Consider the following 20469-nt stretch of genomic DNA (forward strand, 5'->3'; position numbering starts at 1 on the left):
TAAGATTTAACAAACGCTTAGGATGAATTTGATAATGCCAATGGAGTATGAGGAAATCTTAGTCAATAAATACACCCTAGAGCGAGTTGAAAAGGTACACAACCTGATTGATTATCTTTGATTTTGATTTTCCCTCAAACCGTGTTGAACAGTATGTCTGTCCGAGAAGCAAAGACCAGACGTTGTAGGAAAGCATGTGTCTTCCAATAGCCAAAACATAACACGTTACTTGTCTGATAAATAGTTCCATGGTTGTTTTTCTTGTTTCTAAAAACCTTGTGATCTCTGTTATGAATAAAGCTTTTATCATATGTTTGTTCATGTCTCCCCCTCTGGATCAGTCATACAAATACATTCATTTTTAGGACTCGCATCATTGACTAGCGTAGGACTCACATGAAGGTAGCATAAGAATTTGTATTAGTATAGTCTAAATTCAAATTCTAGTTCCTAATTCGTTACGCTTTTTAACATAAATGCAAGAATTGATTCTGTTTGTCCATAATCCATATACTAGAAGGACATATATAATAATATTCCCCAATGCATCCAAAGATAGACTTTTACAGTAGGTGTTACCAACGTAAACAAGAACAATTGAAGAAAAAAGGTGTGGAGTATATAAATAGGAAGACCGCACAACCAATCACTTGCAAACTGTGAACTTGCAAGTCCCTGAATTAGCCTTGATGAAACGGATAGCGGTCATGAGAACATCGTGCTGCGAATTACCGAGGAGTGCCAAATTTGTGTGTGTGATGACAGCGATGGAGTTATAAGGAAAGCCAAGAGAGTTGTATGAATTGAGTAATGCAGTTGTTGCCTCCCTTAAGAGAGTCTTGTAGGCTTCTCCTCGCCCGTCTAGTGCTTCACGTACTGTCATATCAGTACCATATATCCTTCCAGCTATTAGTCCGAACGCAACTGCCACCTTCGTGTCTGGACCTATCACCCTCCAATAGCATCTGTACTCAGGTCTTATCCACAGCCTATATAAGTCACAAAGTCCAAATGTTAAGGAAGTATGTAAAACAGAGTTAATCAACAAAAAATAAATTAGAGAGAAACTCACTGGTGGGAACAAGCTGATGGATCTACAAATGGAACTGGAGGGATTGGAGGCAAAGGTGGAAGCTTAAACTGAGGAGGCGATGTAGCTGGAGGAGGACTCGTGACCGGGGCCTGAGGAGGAGGCAAGACCGGAACTTGAGGTTTAGGAGGCGAAGGTGGAAGCTTAACCTCAGGAGGCGGTGGGGCTTGGTGAGGAGGAGACATTACTGGAGCTGGTGGTGGTTTAGGACAATAAGACATTGGCTGAACCGGCTGAGTAAGAAGCACATCCGCAGCGAACGTTTCAAATCCAAAAAAGCTAAACAATAGTTTAAGTTTCTGTGCAGGACCTGAAGCAACGCTGCAACTACTACTTGAGCCTTGTTGTTGAGCTCCATTGTCTGAAACCTGAGCATAACAGTTGCTCAAATCCGGTGTCCCGTCAAACCTCATTACATATCCTCCAAGCCAGTTAGTTGTCTCTTCTCTCGACATGTAGACTTGTCCACTTTCATCAGCACATGTGACACTAACCTTGATTCCTTTAAGAAATCAACTACACATCTTAAGCAGAGATACAGCAAAAACAAAGTATTGACAAATGTTGTTATTAATTACCAGAGACAGGGAAATCAAATAAAGATCTCTCTCCATCCTTGCATTGGTCACAAAACACTGATCCTGTGACGGTGGCATATCCAGTAACTCCATTTACGGCTAAGCATAGAACAAGAAAGGAGACAAATAGGAGATTATGATTTGGATCCATTTGATTTCTCAGCACTATAAGCAATAAAGAACAAGAAGAGAAGATGAGTAGTTATGGTAGTCTTAAAAGCCAGTAGATAAAAAGGAAATCATACAACGTTCAACTGCTGAAATATTAATTGAGGTTGTTGACAAAGACAAAAGAAAAAAGTAGTAATAGTTTATGATGGTCTCATGGTCTGAACATGAGAGTATTCGTACGAGTCAAGAACATTAATGTTCCTTAATTATCTCCCCAACCTTTTGTGCTGAGCAATAAATATAACAAAATAATTAATTTGGTTTTTTGATAATGGGTTTGGGTTATAGTTATTGGTGTGTTACAAAAAAAAAAGTTATAGTTATTGGTTTTAAAGGTATTGGCTCCACGCAGTTAATACTATCAAGACTTTGTATGAATATAGTTGTGTCGAGCTGTGACTAATGTGAACACAGTTTCACACGCAACACGTGACGTGTGAAATTAAAAACAACAAAGTTTTACTCGACGTGTGCATGTATTTTACAAATTTTAACCCTCATGCGCCATAGACGTTCGGGATTCATTCGGATTCAGATCGGGTATTTCGGGTTTTCAAATTTTGAATTTACTCTCCTAACTCTCACTATAATATTTTACTTGGATAAGACCTGCACCTTGTGCATGACGAATTTATATGAAAATTATTTAAAAAATATCGTATAAAAAATAAAATTTATATTCTTGATTGAATTAATATTTTTGGCCCTTAAAAATTTTTTAAAAGTTTTTTTGTTAATTACATAATTTATTTACTGATGAGCTGATCTCATTTTTAAAAATATTTCAAAAGCTCACTTATTGCATAAGAACCTAACGTTGAGGCTGAAAAATCTCATGCCTACTATTTGGTTACAATGAAACTATGTCATTTTGGTTTTATATCATGATTTAGCAATTTAAAAGTTAATTATGGTTACGAGAAGTTTACGTTCACGTGTCAATCCTATATATCTTCAATATTTTTCAAATTTTGTATCATTTTTTTCATTTTGGTTATTGCTCGAAATAAATATTGATTTTTGAGTTTATTCTCATTTCGTTATGCTGTTTTGGCCTAAAATTTAGAAAATGTTTAAGATTTAAAATTATTTAAGAAATACATATTTAGGTTAAGATCTGCGCCTTGTGCAGAATAAATATTTTATATTTATTACTTATTTTTATGTTTTTATGCATATTATGAAATAATAAACTAATAATTATATATTAAATAACTAAAAAATCAGTTACTATTATGTAATAAATTGGCTTGCATATATAAAATCAAACAACCGCTCTTGTTTATTCGCAATTATTTTAGGATAAATAAATCAAAATAATCAATCTTATATATCGTATATGATATATAATTAAATTTAAATGATATTAACATAAATATATAGTATACTTTTAATATGGATATTTATTAAATAAGGTTTCTACTCATATGATTTTATGATTATTTGCATATTTGTGTAACAAAATTTTAGACCAGCGATTTGTTTTCAATGTGGAATGTTTAGTGATTTCAATAATTTACAATCATTTAAAAACAAGAATGAAGATTTCAAAATTAAAATATTAACTTTTCAATATATGATCAACGCAGATATTAAAATATAAGTATGTATTTTCATTTGATGTATAGTTTAATTTAAACGATATAATATATATATATATATATATATATATATATATATATATATTAACATAAACACCTATTAAAATAAAATTATTTATTCATATGATTTTATAATCATTGTATTTTATTATAGAAAAAAATAAACCTTATCACAAAAGTGTATGTGTGACTTTTAACAGTTTTATTAATTTATACTCATTTTGAAAAATTCAAAATACAACCTATATAAAAAAAAATCTAAATTTTTATTATATGATTAATGTAATATGTAATTTATTTTAATTATAAATAATTAAAAATGATATAAAGTATACATATTGTTAGCAAATCTTTATTAGTTAAAATAATTAATTGTCTTATATATCTTAATCATATTAGATAATTCTGTAGGTTTTATTTAAGGAAAGAATATATAATAATTAGTTTTAATTTGATAAATGAATGGTCCATAATAGACATATTATATAATATAACATTCCCTAAAAATTTACTTTTGGAATAAAAAATTTCTCAACTGATTCTCAAGCCGCCACGTAAGCAAAATTATCATTTCAATTAGCATTTCAATTACGTGACAACTCAGCATGACACTTTTTAATTAGTACAAATTACATGTTATAATTTTCTAAATGTGTATCTATTAATATATAGGGGGTAATTGTTGGTCAAAAATAATATTTTATAAGTATCGGTTAATAACTTTTTGGATTCGGTTATAATTTGTACATACATGTTAAAAGCCATAAAGTAACTATATATCATTCGGATTCAGGTTATATCGATTCGGTTTGGATATATCGAAAGTAAAAAAATTGAATATAAGTTAATCTAGCACACATCAAATTTATAAAATAACAAAAAATGTTAAATCAAGCATAAAAAGAATATCATTTGTAAACAATATGCATTAACTTATAGACAGAGTAGACTTGTTATTTTAACAAGTAAATTATAAAGTAATGATTTATATGTAATTGGGTATTTAATGTATTTATTTAAGTTTTAATACTTATTTTATATATCATATAAAGTAAATATTTAATTGAGGTAACACCCTATAAAATCCACTCGGATATTTTCTCGCATTTCATATTGGATAACATATCGATATCGAGTTTTGGTTTGGTTTGGATCTCGGATTTTAGATTTTATTCCCAGGAACAAAACAACCATTTTTGTCTTAGTTTTCTCTTCTCTCCAAAAATAGTAATATCATTGTTCTTTGTGGATTCGATAGTTTAGTATTACTATGCACTATTGTGCACTTACGAGGTTAACAATTGATCATATTAGTATTAGTGCCACTACATTATTAGGTCTAGGAAATACATATCTACAACTGTTTTAATTTTTTTTTTTTTTTTTTTGTAGAATCCAGAAAACCGGACTAACATAAAAAAATAAAATAAAAACGATGTTAAGGAAATATACGAATGTAAAAGGCGAATACAAGAACGATAAGAAATCGTATTCGCAAAGAGACATGAAGTCGAGATATGATCTATTTCCTTAACTCAAAATATTCGCTCTGTTAGTGAGACGAGACTGTACGAATATAGAGTCTTAGGATACAACCATGGCAGACGAATCACGCCTCACTCGTGATCGCCCTATCGAACTATAAACTCTACAAAACACTCTCGTATTTATGACTTACGCTAAGGGTTTTTTGCTGTTGGTTTCGATGTGACAAAAGTTAAGAAATGAATGAAAAGGAGAGACGATATTTAAAGAGACGGAGACAACCCACTTCCTGCAACAGCTGATGCACATGGGCGATAATCTCGCGGAGATCGAGGAAAGTTGAGTTGCGAAACTTATTCCCCAAAACTCTCTCTTATCTCGTTTAAAAAATTTCAAGAGGATAAACTGCATGACGTTTTTATTTGGTAGACAAACTGCTTGTCGTTTCAAAATAAAATGCATGTGGTTTTTGAGAATTTAAATGACAAAATATTGAGTTTAGCTTGGTCCAAAAACAATAATCTCTTGTCCTCCGCCAAGACCCGTACCCACGCCGCCGGGACGGCGGCACCCGCGTGGAGAGCACATATATATCACTCTCTCTCACCCTTCTTGGCCGATGTGGGATACTTCCCCATGACCTCTTATTCATTTAATTGACATTTCCTTGGGTTTTATTATATCTAAAGCCCATGTCATTTACATTCACAATTTAATTAAAGCCCAAACGCATTTAGTTGATCCAACATTTTTATGGTTAAAGAAAAACGATCTAGAACTTGTTTATGATAGAGAAAACATAAAACACAACAAACAAATGGTATAGTGGAAATTTTCTACACATATGAATGGGTGAGAAAAATATACGGACGAGGGTATTTATAATCCGTCTTAAACCCAATATTAAAGTCATTATTAGATTTTTAAATAAACCCAATATAAACGCGAGATAATTTCTTGGTAAATTTTTTATATAATCGCATTAAGTAGGTCTAGATATAATATTTGTAATCCAAAGTCCGTACCGAACTCAAACAAAAAAAACGTGATCAGTACCCAATCCGAAATATAAGAAATCCCATAATAGGTTTTGTAGTGTGGTACATCAAATATCTAAACCCGAAATATTATTAGCCGAACCCGAAAAACCAAAAAATCCAAAACAAAATCCAAAAACAGACCAAAATTTCAAATTAATCGCAAATATAAATATATGAAACATAAATATTTACTTCAAATATTCAATTCTATATTTATTTTGAAATTATATATATAAATAAGTATTTAAATGTTCAATAAATACCTTAAATATACAAAAACAGACCAAAATTTCAAATTAATCGCAAAATAAATATATGAAACATAAATATGTACTTAAAAAATTCAATTCTATATTTATTTTGAAATTATATATATAAATAAGTATTTAAATGTTCAATAAGTACCTTAAATATCCAATCATATTTCTTATGTTTTGCTTTTCAATTTTGGATTGAACTTCGGATATATCTGAACCGAACCATATAACCTAAATCGGAACAATATATTGTTACTTTATAGATTTTAGATGTGATACAATTTCGAAGTAAAACCGATGTGTTATATTCGAACTTGTTTTGTACTTACAAATTTAACAGAATAAGTCCTCAGATGTGAAATAAATTAGAACCAAAATTCCAAATATCCAATCTGTATCGCAACGGGTACCTGAACACTAAAGCCTAGGTTTAAGTATGTTTTATGTTTTTTTCAACTAATTTTATATTTGATAAATATTTTATATGTATTGAAATAACCCATAAAACTATACTCATAAGAAATATCAATGATAACATGTTCCAGCATATCATTAAATATTAACGACTATTACTATTTATTTTATCACATATATATATATATATATATATATATCTAATTTTAATACTTTATCTATAAAAATTATATTATTATGTATTTGGTGAGGGTTTTAAAGAATTGTTTTTTGCATTTGCATTAAAGTACAATTGTATATATGAATTAGTAGGCATATATAATTCGTTTATATTAATAAATAAAATATAATTGATTATTTACTTAAAAGTAATGTTAAAATAAATTGAATTCATTATTAAAATAATAGATTAGTTATTTAGTTCTTTAATTTTAGTTAAGGGTATATATTTAACATAAAGTAATGAGATCATTGCGTTGCAACGGATTTTGTTTGATGTTTTAATTTAATAAATACAATAAATAATAAATCATTTATTATAGTATTATGATAGTTTTATAATTTTGTTTAAGATTTTAGAAAATGTAAGTTACTGTCATATAACCTATTACAATTATCATCTCTTTAGAATTTTAGATAAAAACAATTGCTATCAAATAATTATTTTTAGTTATTAATAAATATCTTTAAAATTGTCGTTGTTCAAAAAAAAAATCTTTAAAATTGTTATTTTTTACAATTCATATCAATACTAATTCTACACTTCTTTTGTTAATTAAATAATTTTTAGCATCATGTTCATCATCAAACACTCTCTTAAAAAAATATCAAATATTTTTTTACAATTCTGTTTTAGTTAGGACTTAAAAATATTATACAAATTTCTTTTTTTTAGGTTCTTTTTATATAAATAAGGAAAACAACTATCAAATATTATTTTACAGTTTTGTAGGATTTTAGAAAAGGAAATTAATATTACATAATCTTTTACAATTATATTTTGTTTAGGATTTAAAAAAAAAATTATATCAAATAATTATTTCCAGTTATCATTAATTATTTTTAAAAGTTGCAATTTTCAAAACTCGTCTTTTTCAATATCACTAATATTTTAATGATTTTCTTGTTAATTGAATAATTGTTACTATCATGTTTATCATTAAATTTTTGAAGTAAAAATTACTATCAAATAAAAATTTTCAATTCTCTCTGACCAGAATATTGTTTTTAAAAATAAAAATTCTTAATGGAAAAAGAGAAGTTATTTTCACATAATGGAAGTTTTTATTGATACATTCTCAATCCGGTTTGGTTCACAGAGTCAATATGAGTCTGTAATGCTGATGACAAAAAAAATATTGATACATTCTCAATCTAATTTTTTAATTGACACATATCACAACCATATCAGGTGAAATATTTGAAGTTAATTTTAGTTTATATTTTTTAACACAAAATTATTAAAAATTAAAGTTAGTTAATTATAAGAAAAAAAGATTACTTTTACGTTTTTATTTTATTTAGATTTTTAAAAATAAAATTAATTATTATCTTTTTAGATTTTTATAAAACTATTTTATTTTTAGTAGAAAAATTATGTTTAATTATTTATATATTTTGTCTTATACATACAAACACATATTTACCATATTTACACATACATATGTACGACAATAACATCAAAATTAAAAGTTATGATAGCATCATAAGATGTAATAAAGATAATAAAAAGTTGAGCTGTATCAATAAATTAAAAGAAAATACTTAGGTATACTTTTCATGTAAATACTATTGTGTTTTGTAAAAATATGTGGAAGCTTAAACCTAAATATAGATGTGAAATATTTGTAGCTATTTTTTGTCATAATTGTTTAACATACAATTATCTATTAAAAAAGAAAGTTATTTAATTATAAGAAAATAATAAGAGTATATTCACAAAAAAAATTAATTATGCTTTTTAAAAAGTAATATTATTTATTTTAAAGTCAGTTTTTTCATGTTTTTATTAAATAATTTATTGTACTTGTAGGGTTTACAATTCGTTTTTGTTTAACATTTTTTCTTAAAATTTAATTTGTATATTTTATAATTATCTACCTTTAGTATCTTTTAAAACAAACATTATAATAAAAAATTATAATAATAACAATAATAATAATAATAATAATAAGACTATTTAATAATATTTACAATTAATTTTTAAGAAAACTTTTTTTTATTATTTTAGTATATATATTTTTTATTATGATATAATTTAACACATATCACATTTCGAAATATATAACTACCATGTGTCACAATCATGTTAATTAGCAATTTTAAGAACCAAACTCAATATGTCACTATCATGTTAATTAGCAATTTCTATTAAAAGTTTAGAAAAGAAAAATTATATTAAATAAATTGTTTTCATATCTATTTTTAGGATTTTGTAAAAGGAAAATTTCTAAAAACATTACTACTATATATTTTTCATAAATCGTATTTACTATTAAATATTTTTTAAAAGTATTTTTTCAAAATTTGTTTTTATTATCTTATTATATATATATTTAATCATTATATATTTAAACACATGTCACCATATTAACAAATAAATTAGTACTAAACCCAGATCGAACTGGTAAAATATCGAATGGAAATAAATTTGAATCCAAACTAAACCGATATATTTCGATTATCCGAAAATACCTAAATCATACCTATATACTTAAATATATTAATTATGTTTAGATTTAATAGTCATAAAATATTAAAAATACTAGAAATTGTCATAACTATCTAGAAATAACCAAATAACACAAAACACAAAAAAAAAAATCTGATATACGTACAGTTCTTTACCCAAATATACAAATCAAACTAACCTTTTGTTAATTTTAGATATTTGGTCATACTTATTCAAATTTCTATGTTATATATTATTTTATTTTATAATTTGTGGATTTTAAAATATATTTTAATTTATTTTTATATATTAAACGGATATTCAAATTGAAAATGCAATTATGCAAATCGAAAACGAACCAAAATTTATAAATATCTGAATGGAGTTTAAACTTCTATGCCTCTTATATTATTGTGTAAGTGTACCCATTACATTGTTGTATTTTGAAATATTTATATATTTATATATTTATTTAAAATGAACACCAACACGGACGTGCGGATCAAACTCTAGTATTCAATTATACTTAACGATGATAAAGCATAAATTTCAAACCCAAACGAGAAAAAACATGACACTGATTTAAAATCAACAAAAGATGTTTTTATTGTGTAGATGTCCATATATTTTGTTAGAGATCTTTGGAAATTTTCTTGATTACAACAGTCATATAACAAAAGAACTAAGCGATGATAAGCCTTTGTTCAAAAATTAAGAGATGTTTGTTTCGTTCAAGTCCAAATGTATCTATTCACATTAATGCTTTCCCCATGGTTGTAACGTCCCCGAAAGTTAATGAATTTTCCGTGCACCAATCAAACAAACAAGAACATGCACGACGAACTAAAGAACTTTAACCAGATCAAAGATGCTACTACCTGTTCCAAAACATTAGACCCGACGTTCCCATATCATATCCGAAATCCCCAAGGTTAAATGTCCAGGAACAGGTTTTCTAGCGGTTCCAAGTTAAGGCTTTGCAACCCAAGTTTAAAATCGTCAGTTAGTTCGTCCCGGACTAGGACTAATATCATATGGAAACCCAAACACTTTCACAATCCTTTGTTATTCATGTAATACTTTGAAATACATCCAAACAATATCAATAGATCCGGCCGGTAATTGTTAAACATACTTATTTGCAAAAGGCACAAACACTACGCTAGCAGCACTCCTTATTCGCAACCCAAAATACCCCTATGGTTACCTACAAAACAAAGAGTTTAGTGAACAACTAATTTGCTCAGTGAGTCCTTGTTCCCTAACAATTAAATCATCTCTCCCCCCCCCCCCCCCCCCAATGCATCAATTATCAAACAGTAAAGATCAACTATTTCTAACAATATGCAATGTCAAAAATGAAAGCAATCAAGTAACCCACACATCCACCCTTCACAGGTGTTTAGATCATTATCGATCGTCGATGACTGCCTCTTGCCATTAGTTCCTATCTCGATACGAAGTCCATAACACATCCCTTCTTGCACCCATTGGCTCTAAACACAAAATCTAAAAAGCAGATGGCCCGGATAACACACTAGCCGCATTGTCATGCAGCTACACGGTCGAGGGTAGCTAGCCCTATCTTTGCGTCCTTTTCGGAACTAATTTTGGTAAGGCCCCAGAAAAGGCATGGGCCTCGAGTGGACACCAATGACTCTCATGACACTCCACCGAGTGTCGGACTCTCACAGATCATTCCTTAACTAAATTTTGTGGCTTTAGGGGTTTCCCTGTTATAATATGATCAAACATGTTATACCTTCCGAGCCGAGACCGAAACGATATAATGCAATCAAACAAGTCTATGCAACACAATATCATTATATCACAAACATGTTATACCCCCGAGACGAGGCCCGAACGATATAACTCAATATCTTTAACAAGTATCAATCATTATCATATCATTATATATCTAAATGTGCAACCTAACAATGCATCAACCAATACTCTTGTTTTGCAGGCGCTAACCGCACACACAACAATCATAACCCATAGCGGAGATTCACCAGGGTGATCGAGTGGTTTAGCCTTAGCACGATATCCTTATGGGATTCTATCACCTCTATCGCGCGGCCGGCACAACTTAGAGTTTCTATCAAATTAATCCTAGAATAAAAAGAGTTCTGATGTTCTGTTACTCTGAACCAGGATATAAATCTGAATCTAAATAAAGAAGTAAAAAATAAATTTAAAAGGAAAGCTAAAGACTAGAAGGTTTACCTTAAGGTTTGGGTGCTCTCAGGTTCTTTCGTTTTCCTATTGTCGAGTTTTAGTGTCGGAACTAAACTAAGGGGTGTGGACGTATTTATAGGTGATGGAATGACTAAGGGGAGCTTAAGGTCATGGGTAACAGGCTGGAGGTGGCCTGGCCGACCTTAACAACCAATAGGAGGCAGATTGGTGTCCAGCCGGATTCTGCCCAATAAGAAACAGATTTGTGGTCAGCCACCAATTCAACCAATCATAATAAAACATGACCAACTTGGAGGAGGTCCAGTCAAGTTAAGACAAGTGTCCAGTTACTGTAAGGAGGAGAGCAAGACCCGAACGAACCACATTTAATTCCAAATATCCCGTTGTATGATCCGGATTGCCGGAAATTTTTCTCCTTGGAAAAAACCTTGTTTTCACAGACATAAATACTTCTAAAATAGTTCTAAGGTCATTCCTACTCTAAAAAAGTAAATTAAAATTTTCCTAAATTTCTAGAACGATCTTAGCCGAACCGCGAGCGTTTCTAACCCGTTAAATTTTCCTAAGAATCTACATGTGCCATTATTTCTTACAAACCTCAACTTCAAATGGAAGCACCTCTTAAGAATCTTAACATCACTTGGCCTCCCATAACATGATATTAAGTTGTTTTCTCGATATCACTTGCGGTCTTCCCAATCTAGTGTTTTGCAATCATTTCTGAACTATCGAAGAAACAGTTTCTCGACCATTGCAACTGATAATATGACTTATTCGACGTCTACTCTGGCAACAAATAATTTTCTAAGTCCTTTGTCCTTTGGACTTTGACTTCTCATTCTCGAACATTCCCATTTCTACTTGTGGCTTCCTGGTGCTTGAATTTTCTGAAACCTTAATGCTCTTCTGAGCATTCGAGTTCATGCAATATTTTCTTGTGTGAAACTAATTCCAAAGCTTTGCCCAAATTTATTCAGTCGTTAGAATCATGGTTTCTCATCAAAACCATTTAGGCTCGAATTTCCTTATTCGTTCATCCATCGGCCATTTTCGTGGTCATACAACGACCATTTTTCTCTTCCACCATTCTTTGGCTTCGTCCATATAGTTATTCTTATTGAGGGTTATTACAATGTTGGATGGAAAAGACAAATTTAGATAAGTATTAGTGTCATTTGACCAAAAAAGAGAAGATTAGTGTCAAAAAGTTTATTACAAGGCCTATATTATAGAGTATTATAACAATATTTAAACTAAACAATAGTATAATTTTCTTGGATATAAAATTCTCAATATATTTTTTAAATAATAACAGTTTTCGACTCAAGATTTGGCCACTTTGGTGAAAGTAATGGATTTCCAAACACAAACCATAAAACGTTCAGTGACAACTCGTGCCGATACAATGGAGAAGGGGCAAGCACGATTGGGTGAGCAGCAACAGGCGAGCATGTCAAGCTGGGCGAGCACACGAGAGAAGAATAGATGGTGAGGACGAGTGGGCGAGGAGGAACATGCGAGCAGCTTTTGGTGGGCGAGCTAAGAGCAAGACCCGAACGAACCACATTTAATTCCAAATATCCCGTTGTATGATCCGGATTGCCGGAAATTTTTCTCCTTGGAAAAAACCTTGTTTTCACAGACATAAATACTTCTAAAATAGTTCTAAGGTCATTCCTACTCTAAAAAGGTAAATTAAAATTTTCCTAAATTTCTAGAACGATCTTAGCCGAACCGCGAGCGTTTCTAACCCGTTAAATTTTCCTAAGAATCTTCATGTGCCATTATTTCTTACAAACCTCAACTTCAAATGGAAGCACCTCTTAAGAAGCTTAACATCACTTGGCCTCCCATAACATGATATTAAGTTGTTTTCTCGACATCACTTGTGGTCTTCCCAATCTAGTGTTTTGCAATCATTTCTGAACTATCGAAGAAACAGTTTCTCGACCATTGCAACTGATAATATGACTTATTCGATGTGTACTCTGGCAACAAATAATTTTCTAAGTCCTTTGTCCTTTGGACTTTGACTTCTCATTCTCGAACATTCCCATTTCTACTTGTGGCTTCCTGGTGCTTGAATTTTCTGAAACCTTAATGCTCTTCTGAGCATTCGAGTTCATGCAATATTTTCTTGTGTGAAACTAATTCCAAAGCTTTGCCCAAATTTATTCAGTCGTTAGAATCATGGTTGCTCATCAAAACCATTTAGGCTCGAATTTCCTTATTCGTTCATCCATCGGCCATTTTCGTGGTCATACAACGACCATTTTTCTCTTCCACCATTCTTTGGCTTCGTCCATATAGTTATTCTTATTGAGGGTTATTACAATGTTGAATGGAAAAGACAAATTTAGATAAGTATTAGTGTCATTTGACCAAAAAAGAGAAGATTAGTGTCAAAAAGTTTATTACAAGGCCTATATTATAGAGTATTATAACAATATTTAAACTAAACAATAGTATAATTGTCTTGGATATAAAATTCTCAATATATTTTTTAAATAATAACAGTTTTCGACTCAAGATTTGGCCACTTTGGTGAAAGTAATGGATTTCCAAACAAAAACCATAAAACGTTCAGTGACAACTCGTGCCGATACAATGGAGAAGGGGCAAGCACGATTGGGTGAGCAGCAACAGGCGAGCATGTCAAGCTGGGCGAGCACACGAGAGAAGAATAGATGGTGAGGACGAGTGGGCGAGGAGGAACATGCGAGCAGCTTTTGGTGGGCGAGCTAAGAGCAAGACCCGAACGAACCACATTTAATTCCAAATATCCCGTTGTATGATCCGGATTGCCGGAAATTTTTCTCCTTGGAAAAAACCTTGTTTTCACAGACATAAATACTTCTAAAATAGTTCTAAGGTCATTCCTACTCTAAAAAAGTAAATTAAAATTTTCCTAAATTTCTAGAACGATCTTAGCCGAACCGCGAGCGTTTCTAACCCGTTAAATTTTCCTAAGAATCTTCATGTGCCATTATTTCTTACAAACCTCAACTTCAAATGGAAGCACCTCTTAAGAAGCTTAACATCACTTGGCCTCCCATAACATGATATTAAGTTGTTTTCTCGACATCACTTGCGGTCTTCCCAATCTAATGTTTTGCAATCATTTCTGAACTATCGAAGAAACAGTTTCTCCACCATTGCAACTGATAATATGACTTATTCGATGTGTACTCTGGCAACAAATAATTTTCTAAGTCCTTTGTCCTTTGGACTTTGACTTCTCATTCTCGAACATTCCCATTTCTACTTGTGGCTTCCTGGTGCTTGAATTTTCTGAAACCTTAATGCTCTTCTGAGCATTCGAGTTCATGCAATATTTTCTTGTGTGAAACTAATTCCAAAGCTTTGCCCAAATTTATTCAGTCGTCGTTAGAATCATGGTTGCTCATCAAAACCATTTAGGCTCGAATTTCCTTATTCGTTCATCCATCGGCCATTTTCGTGGTCATACAACGACCATTTTTCTCTTCCACCATTCTTTGGCTTCGTCCATATAGTTATTCTTATTGAGGGTTATTACAATGTTGGATGGAAAAGACAAATTTAGATAAGTATTAGTGTCATTTGACCAAAAAAGAGAAGATTAGTGTCAAAAAGTTTATTACAAGGCCTATATTATAGAGTATTATAACAATATTTAAACTAAACAATAGTATAATTGTCTTGGATATAAAATTCTCAATATATTTTTTAAATAATAACAGTTTTCGACTCAAGATTTGGCCACTTTGGTGAAAGTAATGGATTTCCAAACACAAACCATAAAACGTTCAGTGACAACTCGTGCCGATACAATGGAGAAGGGGCAAGCACGATTGGGTGAGCAGCAACAGGCGAGCATGTCAAGCTGGGCGAGCACACGAGAGAAGAATAGATGGTGAGGACGAGTGGGCGAGGAGGAACATGCGAGCAGCTTTTGGTGGGAGAGCTAAGAGAGAGAGAGAGAGAGAGAGAGAGAGAGAGAGAGAGAGAGAGAGAGAGAGAGAGAGAGAGAGAGAGAGAGAGAGAGAGAGAGAGAGAGAGAGAGAGAGAGAGAGACTCTAGAGAGAGAGAGATCTCTCTCTCTCTCTCGCTCTCTCTCTCTCTCTCTCTCTCTCTCTCTCTCTCTCCTCTCTCTCTCCTCTCTCTCCTCTCTCTCTCCTCTCCTCTCTCTTTCTCCTCCTTGTTGGATCTTCTCGTCTTGATTGTTTCCTGTAATCATGTTTTGTTTCCGAAGGTTATTTCGTAAAACGTTGAGTTTTTATTTAATCTCACGAAAGTTGTTTTGTAAAACATTTTCGAAGTTAATTTTATGGAATAAAATTGTTGTTTGGTATAAAACTATTTAACTAATTTTATGAAAGTTGTTTCATACAACTTTGTCGAAGTTAGTTTTTTTTGTAAAATTGTTTAGCTTCGTTAGAAGGAAGTTCTTTTTTTTTTTATAACCGAGTTTTCTGGCCCCACCGTGGTGGTCCAGACTAGAGACTGAACCTTTTAGCAGCGCGGACGCACACCCGAGAGTGGGTCATGGCCAGGCAACGGTCTTCGGTCTCGGGAGCCAAAACAAGTCCGCATATAAATTTCTTTGGTGGCCAGTGCGAGTCGAACCCGGGGCCGTACTTGCAACCGCAAACCGTTTATCAACAGATTAACTCGTCCTGGTTATTTTAGAAGGAAGTTCTAGTTAATCCATTGTGAGGGAATGTTTTCCAAATAATTCTAGTTTGCATGAAAATTGTTTTATTACATCTTCTAGAAGAATTATATGATGCTTATTTCTATGTATCATCATTTAAACCGACGTTGCGTATGTAGAGCTATTCACTCAACATTTTCGACTCGACTACGTAGATGATATGTTTTGCTATGTTTAAGTGATTATAGATATTGATATCGGTAGGACCAATTTTGACTCCAACAAAGACCATACCGTGCACTCTTCAACAATATTCCAAGAAACCAATTTCTCAGGTTTGTATCGTCCACTTATTTGGAACTTTACTCTCCGCACCTTTGATCACTTCTGATTTTGTTGTTCTTAGTTTCTCTTTCTCATCTCTCTTTATATATAGCTTTGAACAAATGCAATGACACAACTCTGGAACTTTTAACTTGTATCGTTAATCTTATGATACTTTCTAGTTTTTTTTTTTTTTTTTTTTGCGATCATGCATTTTGGAACTTTCTTAACCCAATCACAAAAGTAACCACGACTCATGGAAAGTCATAAAAAAGTATTCTGACATTTTTAACAAAGGTAACAAGTTTCCTTGTAACATCTACCACAGTAAGAAGAAAAAAGCATTTAAGATTTTATGAAGTTACAAGTTTAGGAAGGATGATCTCGACCAACTACTCTCTCTCTCTCTCTCTCTCTCTATCTATACCGTTACTATCTCGTTCGTGTGGTTTTGGTTTTACAAGTCCCTGGAGATACAGAGAAAGCCTGTGAGATTTGGTCTGATCTACTTCTTCTTCTTTGACTTACTCGAAGACTGAGTATAGGCAGTGCCCTGCGTTGTAAATCAAGAGCAATAATGCATCGGTTTCAAAACATTCAAACAATGCAAAAACCCATTATGGAGAAGTTATTAGAGCTTGTCTACGCAAGTACCTCAAGCCATTCATCAAGTGAAGCATCTTTAGCCGCAGTTCCAACTTCAACTTTTGCTTTTGTTGCTCTCTTTGTTTTCTGCGCATGTAAAAGGAAGGATTAGGCTGCATTAACCATTTTCAAATCTAATAACGCTTTTTGGTATTGTATTTTAACGACAAAAGGACACAACATCAAATGAAAGTGCGATAAGATAGCCAAGTGGGATGTAAAAGTTTGTACCTTGGTCATATGCCTTAGACCATTTTGGATATAGATGATAAGAACAACAATAAACGAAATCAAAAGACCACTAAGGAAGACTGACTCCATCCTGAAGAGAGGACCGTCTTCAACAACTTCGATGGTTCCATTGTAAAATATGCTTTGGTAGGGCTTACCATCCATCTCATAAACAATGGTGCCAACTAGATCAAAAGCACCAGCCTGCACAAGGAAATGGTTTAAAACTTTTCAATCTTCTGGAGCGAAAATTCATGACTAGAAAAACAATATGATTAGCAAATAGACCTCCAGGAACTTGCTGACAGCGAAGATATATGGGAAGGTAGCTTGCGCTGAAACAGGCACAGAAGCGTTGCCGAAGCTCTACAAATAGAAGATACATTTAACTACATAATAATTTTCTAACTCTGGAAATGAGGTATATGGAATAACATTACGGCTTAGAGAAATATATCAACGGTCAAAACATAAATGAACAAAACTAAACTGTCTTGCAATATTGAAACAGCAAGTAACAATGTATTACTGTAAAAGACCATCTCCAATGGTTCATTATATTTTTCCTAGTAAAAAACAAAGTTATGGAACAAAAAAATAAAAAAAAAGTTACAATATTTAATTATCCATAGAGTAAACTCATTTTTATTTTATTATGAAGTGGAAAATAGAGTATAATTGTATTCTAAATTCTATTTCGGAGGAAAAGTTAGAATGAAGTTAAAAATGCTCTTACACTTGACAGAGGCAAGACGCATTAAATAATTACCAGAGCGGTGAGATTCTGAACAAGAGGCTTTTGATCGAAAGGAAGATGTAAACTGCCTTTAACCGCAACGATGTCTACATCGGATTGACCTAATCATATAATATGATCCAATAAAGGAAAGTTAGAAACTTTCAGCTAACTTCAAGTTATGAGTATGATATGAAACCATTTCATTACCATCATTTTTCATTCCAACGAGCACCTCAGTCTCAGTTCCAGCTTTAATTACTGCAGAACACAGGGCGTTAGCATACAGAACAAGAACCCTAGTTTTGGAACTTAGAATCAGAAACAGGACCGAAGAAAAATCAAATACTTTTTGCTCTGTTATTAGGGAAAACGCAGAGGGTTTCAATTCCAGGAGCTGAGGTAAGCTCCAAACCAAACACTTGCTCTGTTTCGCTCTCGTCTTCGCCAACATCGGAAACTTCAAACCCAGAATCCTCCGAATCCGACTGGCCCAACGCAACTATGAACACACAACTCAAAGTTTGTCAAAACCCATAAAAGCAAATCTCAACGCAAGATTAAGAGCATCGGCGATAAGAAAGAGAGAAGAATCAGCAGTAAACAGTAGACATATGTCAAGCTACGGATGAGCAGAGAAAGGTGTTAAGAACCTTGGAGGAAAGGTGAAGCAAGGAGAAGGAAAGCGAGGAAGAGAAGTCTAATAACAATCGTCTTCATGATGGTATTTTTGAGATGGTTACGAACTCAATCGTCCTGCTCTGAAGTAAAAGGCGTAGAAAGCAAGAAGACAAGAAAGGTGTTTTGTCTTTGACGGTTACTTTATGCTTCGTCACAGGCCCTAACGGTGGACGAAGAAGAAACAAGACCATTTGGACTTTTAAGACCGGATAGTATAAATGACATCGTTTTAACAAAATAGTATTAACACACAACACATTGAAATCATTTTCAGGATTGCATTAACGGTCATTTTCAGGATTGCATTAACGGCCAATTCTTGTGCTAATTAATTACTACATACTTGTTTAGATGGAAAACAAACAAAAAAAAAATTCAAAAATTAGACGATTGACTCAACTTTTTAAAAATTTCTACAATAAAAATAACTTGCTTTTTTGCCCGTAAGGGAGTTTGAATCCAGGAACTCAAGGTTAAGAAGCTTGCACTCTACCAACTGAGCTAGACGGTCATATATTTGCACTAAGTTCCAACGGACATTATTAGCTTTAGTTACCATATACATACATTAATTACTGATCTGTTTATTATATTCAAAGAGTAAGAACCTTCATCAAAACCCCAACTTAAGAATGAGTAGCTTTTTTGTTCAACGTTCTCTTCAATACAACTGAGAATTAATGAGATGATAATGACTACAAAAGGTTTCTTCTCTAGAGGGGATTGTCAAGCCGCTCATTGGGTGATTGAATCTGAACTCTTCTTCAGCGCAGCGAAGAAAATCTCTGAAGAGAGGATGGTTTAAGTACGATATAGGAACCACAAACCTCTTCTTTTCCACTTGTTCTCCTACATAGACCGCGACATGACCCTTTGGAACAAGCTCTAAATTTGGTGCTGATGGGCATTGGTTTCTTTTTTTCAAAGATTGTGATTTGAAAAGTTGCTTCCCGTTCGGAATCATCGATCTCATCAGACCCATGTTGTTGTTTTTTTTCTTTTACTTCTAACATAGCTCTATCAAACAAAGTGGCAAAAGTCTACAGAAAGTGGCTTGAGGGACAAGGAGAGCTTCTATATATAGTACTGTTATGAGTTCATTTAAGATCAAAAGGTGATATATATATATATATATATATATATTAAATATTTAAATGCAAAATAGATACGTTAAATAGAAAAAGAACAATAATGTAGTGATAAACTCATAACTTAGTAGGCTGTTTGGGCCATTCCTTAATGCATATGTGATCTGTAATCAATATGTAAAACAACATACATACATATATATATATATATATATATTTGATATGAATATAATTTTTTTTGACATTGAAAGACTATTTTATTATTTAAACTAAAAATGTTTTGGATAACTAAACCGGAATAAAACAATCAAATAAATTTTATGAAATATTCCAGCAGTTTTAGCCAAAAAAATCTATTGTTGTATTTCCACCTCAAGGAAGATATCCAATTGAAAAGTGTTAGAAGCTTTGCTTTAAAACCTTTAATTCATTCACTTTTGTTGAAAAGCTGGGCCAGTCTTCTTGAATTATTGCTATCAATCTTTACAATCCGTTCTCAAAGCATCTCTAGTTAAATTAAAGTAAACACATATATCAAAACAATACATCTTGTTTATTTACGATACTTTTTTGGTAAATGAATAAAAAAACATTTTATTTATTTTATATGGTATATAACTAA

General features: G+C 32.0%; 3 protein-coding genes across 3 annotated transcripts; all 3 read right to left on the bottom strand.

Annotated features, from left to right (window-relative positions):
* Positions 1-511: 511 nt before the first annotated feature.
* On the bottom strand, positions 512-1946 carry LOC106423198 (protodermal factor 1). The gene is made up of 3 exons (XM_013863980.3): positions 1669-1946; positions 1073-1592; positions 512-989 (listed from the first exon to the last, which is right to left on the bottom strand). Exons 1-3 carry the CDS (start codon positions 1817-1819, stop codon positions 647-649), a joined length of 1014 nt encoding a protein of 337 aa, XP_013719434.2. The 5' UTR covers positions 1820-1946; the 3' UTR covers positions 512-646.
* Positions 1947-16730: 14784 nt separating this feature from the next.
* Positions 16731-18958, bottom strand: LOC106423207 (translocon-associated protein subunit alpha-like). The gene is made up of 8 exons (XM_013863996.3): positions 18732-18958; positions 18428-18580; positions 18289-18339; positions 18112-18200; positions 17631-17708; positions 17343-17546; positions 17121-17198; positions 16731-17019 (listed from the first exon to the last, which is right to left on the bottom strand). The coding sequence occupies exons 1-8, from the start codon at positions 18796-18798 to the stop codon at positions 16972-16974; spliced, it is 768 nt and encodes a 255-aa protein (XP_013719450.1). The 5' UTR covers positions 18799-18958; the 3' UTR covers positions 16731-16971.
* Positions 18959-19199: 241 nt separating this feature from the next.
* LOC125576675 (auxin-induced protein X15-like) lies at positions 19200-19851 on the bottom strand. The gene has a single exon (XM_048737237.1). The coding sequence runs from the start codon at positions 19739-19741 to the stop codon at positions 19421-19423; it is 321 nt and encodes a 106-aa protein (XP_048593194.1). The 5' UTR covers positions 19742-19851; the 3' UTR covers positions 19200-19420.
* Between the last annotated feature and the right edge of the window lie 618 nt (positions 19852-20469).

This window comes from Brassica napus, chromosome A7, assembly GCF_020379485.1.
Source record: "Brassica napus cultivar Da-Ae chromosome A7, Da-Ae, whole genome shotgun sequence".
Taxonomy (NCBI): Eukaryota; Viridiplantae; Streptophyta; class Magnoliopsida; order Brassicales; family Brassicaceae; genus Brassica; species Brassica napus.

What these genes read in the sequence shown, in the direction of transcription:
- LOC125576675 (XM_048737237.1), bottom strand. Translation starts at nt 19,741, where the DNA reads ATGGGTCTGATGAGATCGATGATTCCGAACGGGAAGCAACTTTTCAAA.
- LOC106423207 (XM_013863996.3), bottom strand. Translation starts at nt 18,798, where the DNA reads ATGAAGACGATTGTTATTAGACTTCTCTTCCTCGCTTTCCTTCTCCTT. An exon ending in TTCAGAATCTCACCGCTCTG is followed by an intron (nt 17,709 to 18,111) that starts GTAATTATTTAA and finishes TTCTATTTGTAG; the next exon opens with AGCTTCGGCAACGCTTCTGT. An exon ending in CACTTGATGAATGGCTTGAG is followed by an intron (nt 17,020 to 17,120) that starts GTACTTGCGTAG and finishes TTTACAACGCAG; the next exon opens with GGCACTGCCTATACTCAGTC.
- LOC106423198 (XM_013863980.3), bottom strand. Translation starts at nt 1,819, where the DNA reads ATGGATCCAAATCATAATCTCCTATTTGTCTCCTTTCTTGTTCTATGC. An exon ending in ATTTGATTTCCCTGTCTCTG is followed by an intron (nt 1,593 to 1,668) that starts GTAATTAATAAC and finishes GATTTCTTAAAG; the next exon opens with GAATCAAGGTTAGTGTCACA. An exon ending in CCATCAGCTTGTTCCCACCA is followed by an intron (nt 990 to 1,072) that starts GTGAGTTTCTCT and finishes TGACTTATATAG; the next exon opens with GCTGTGGATAAGACCTGAGT.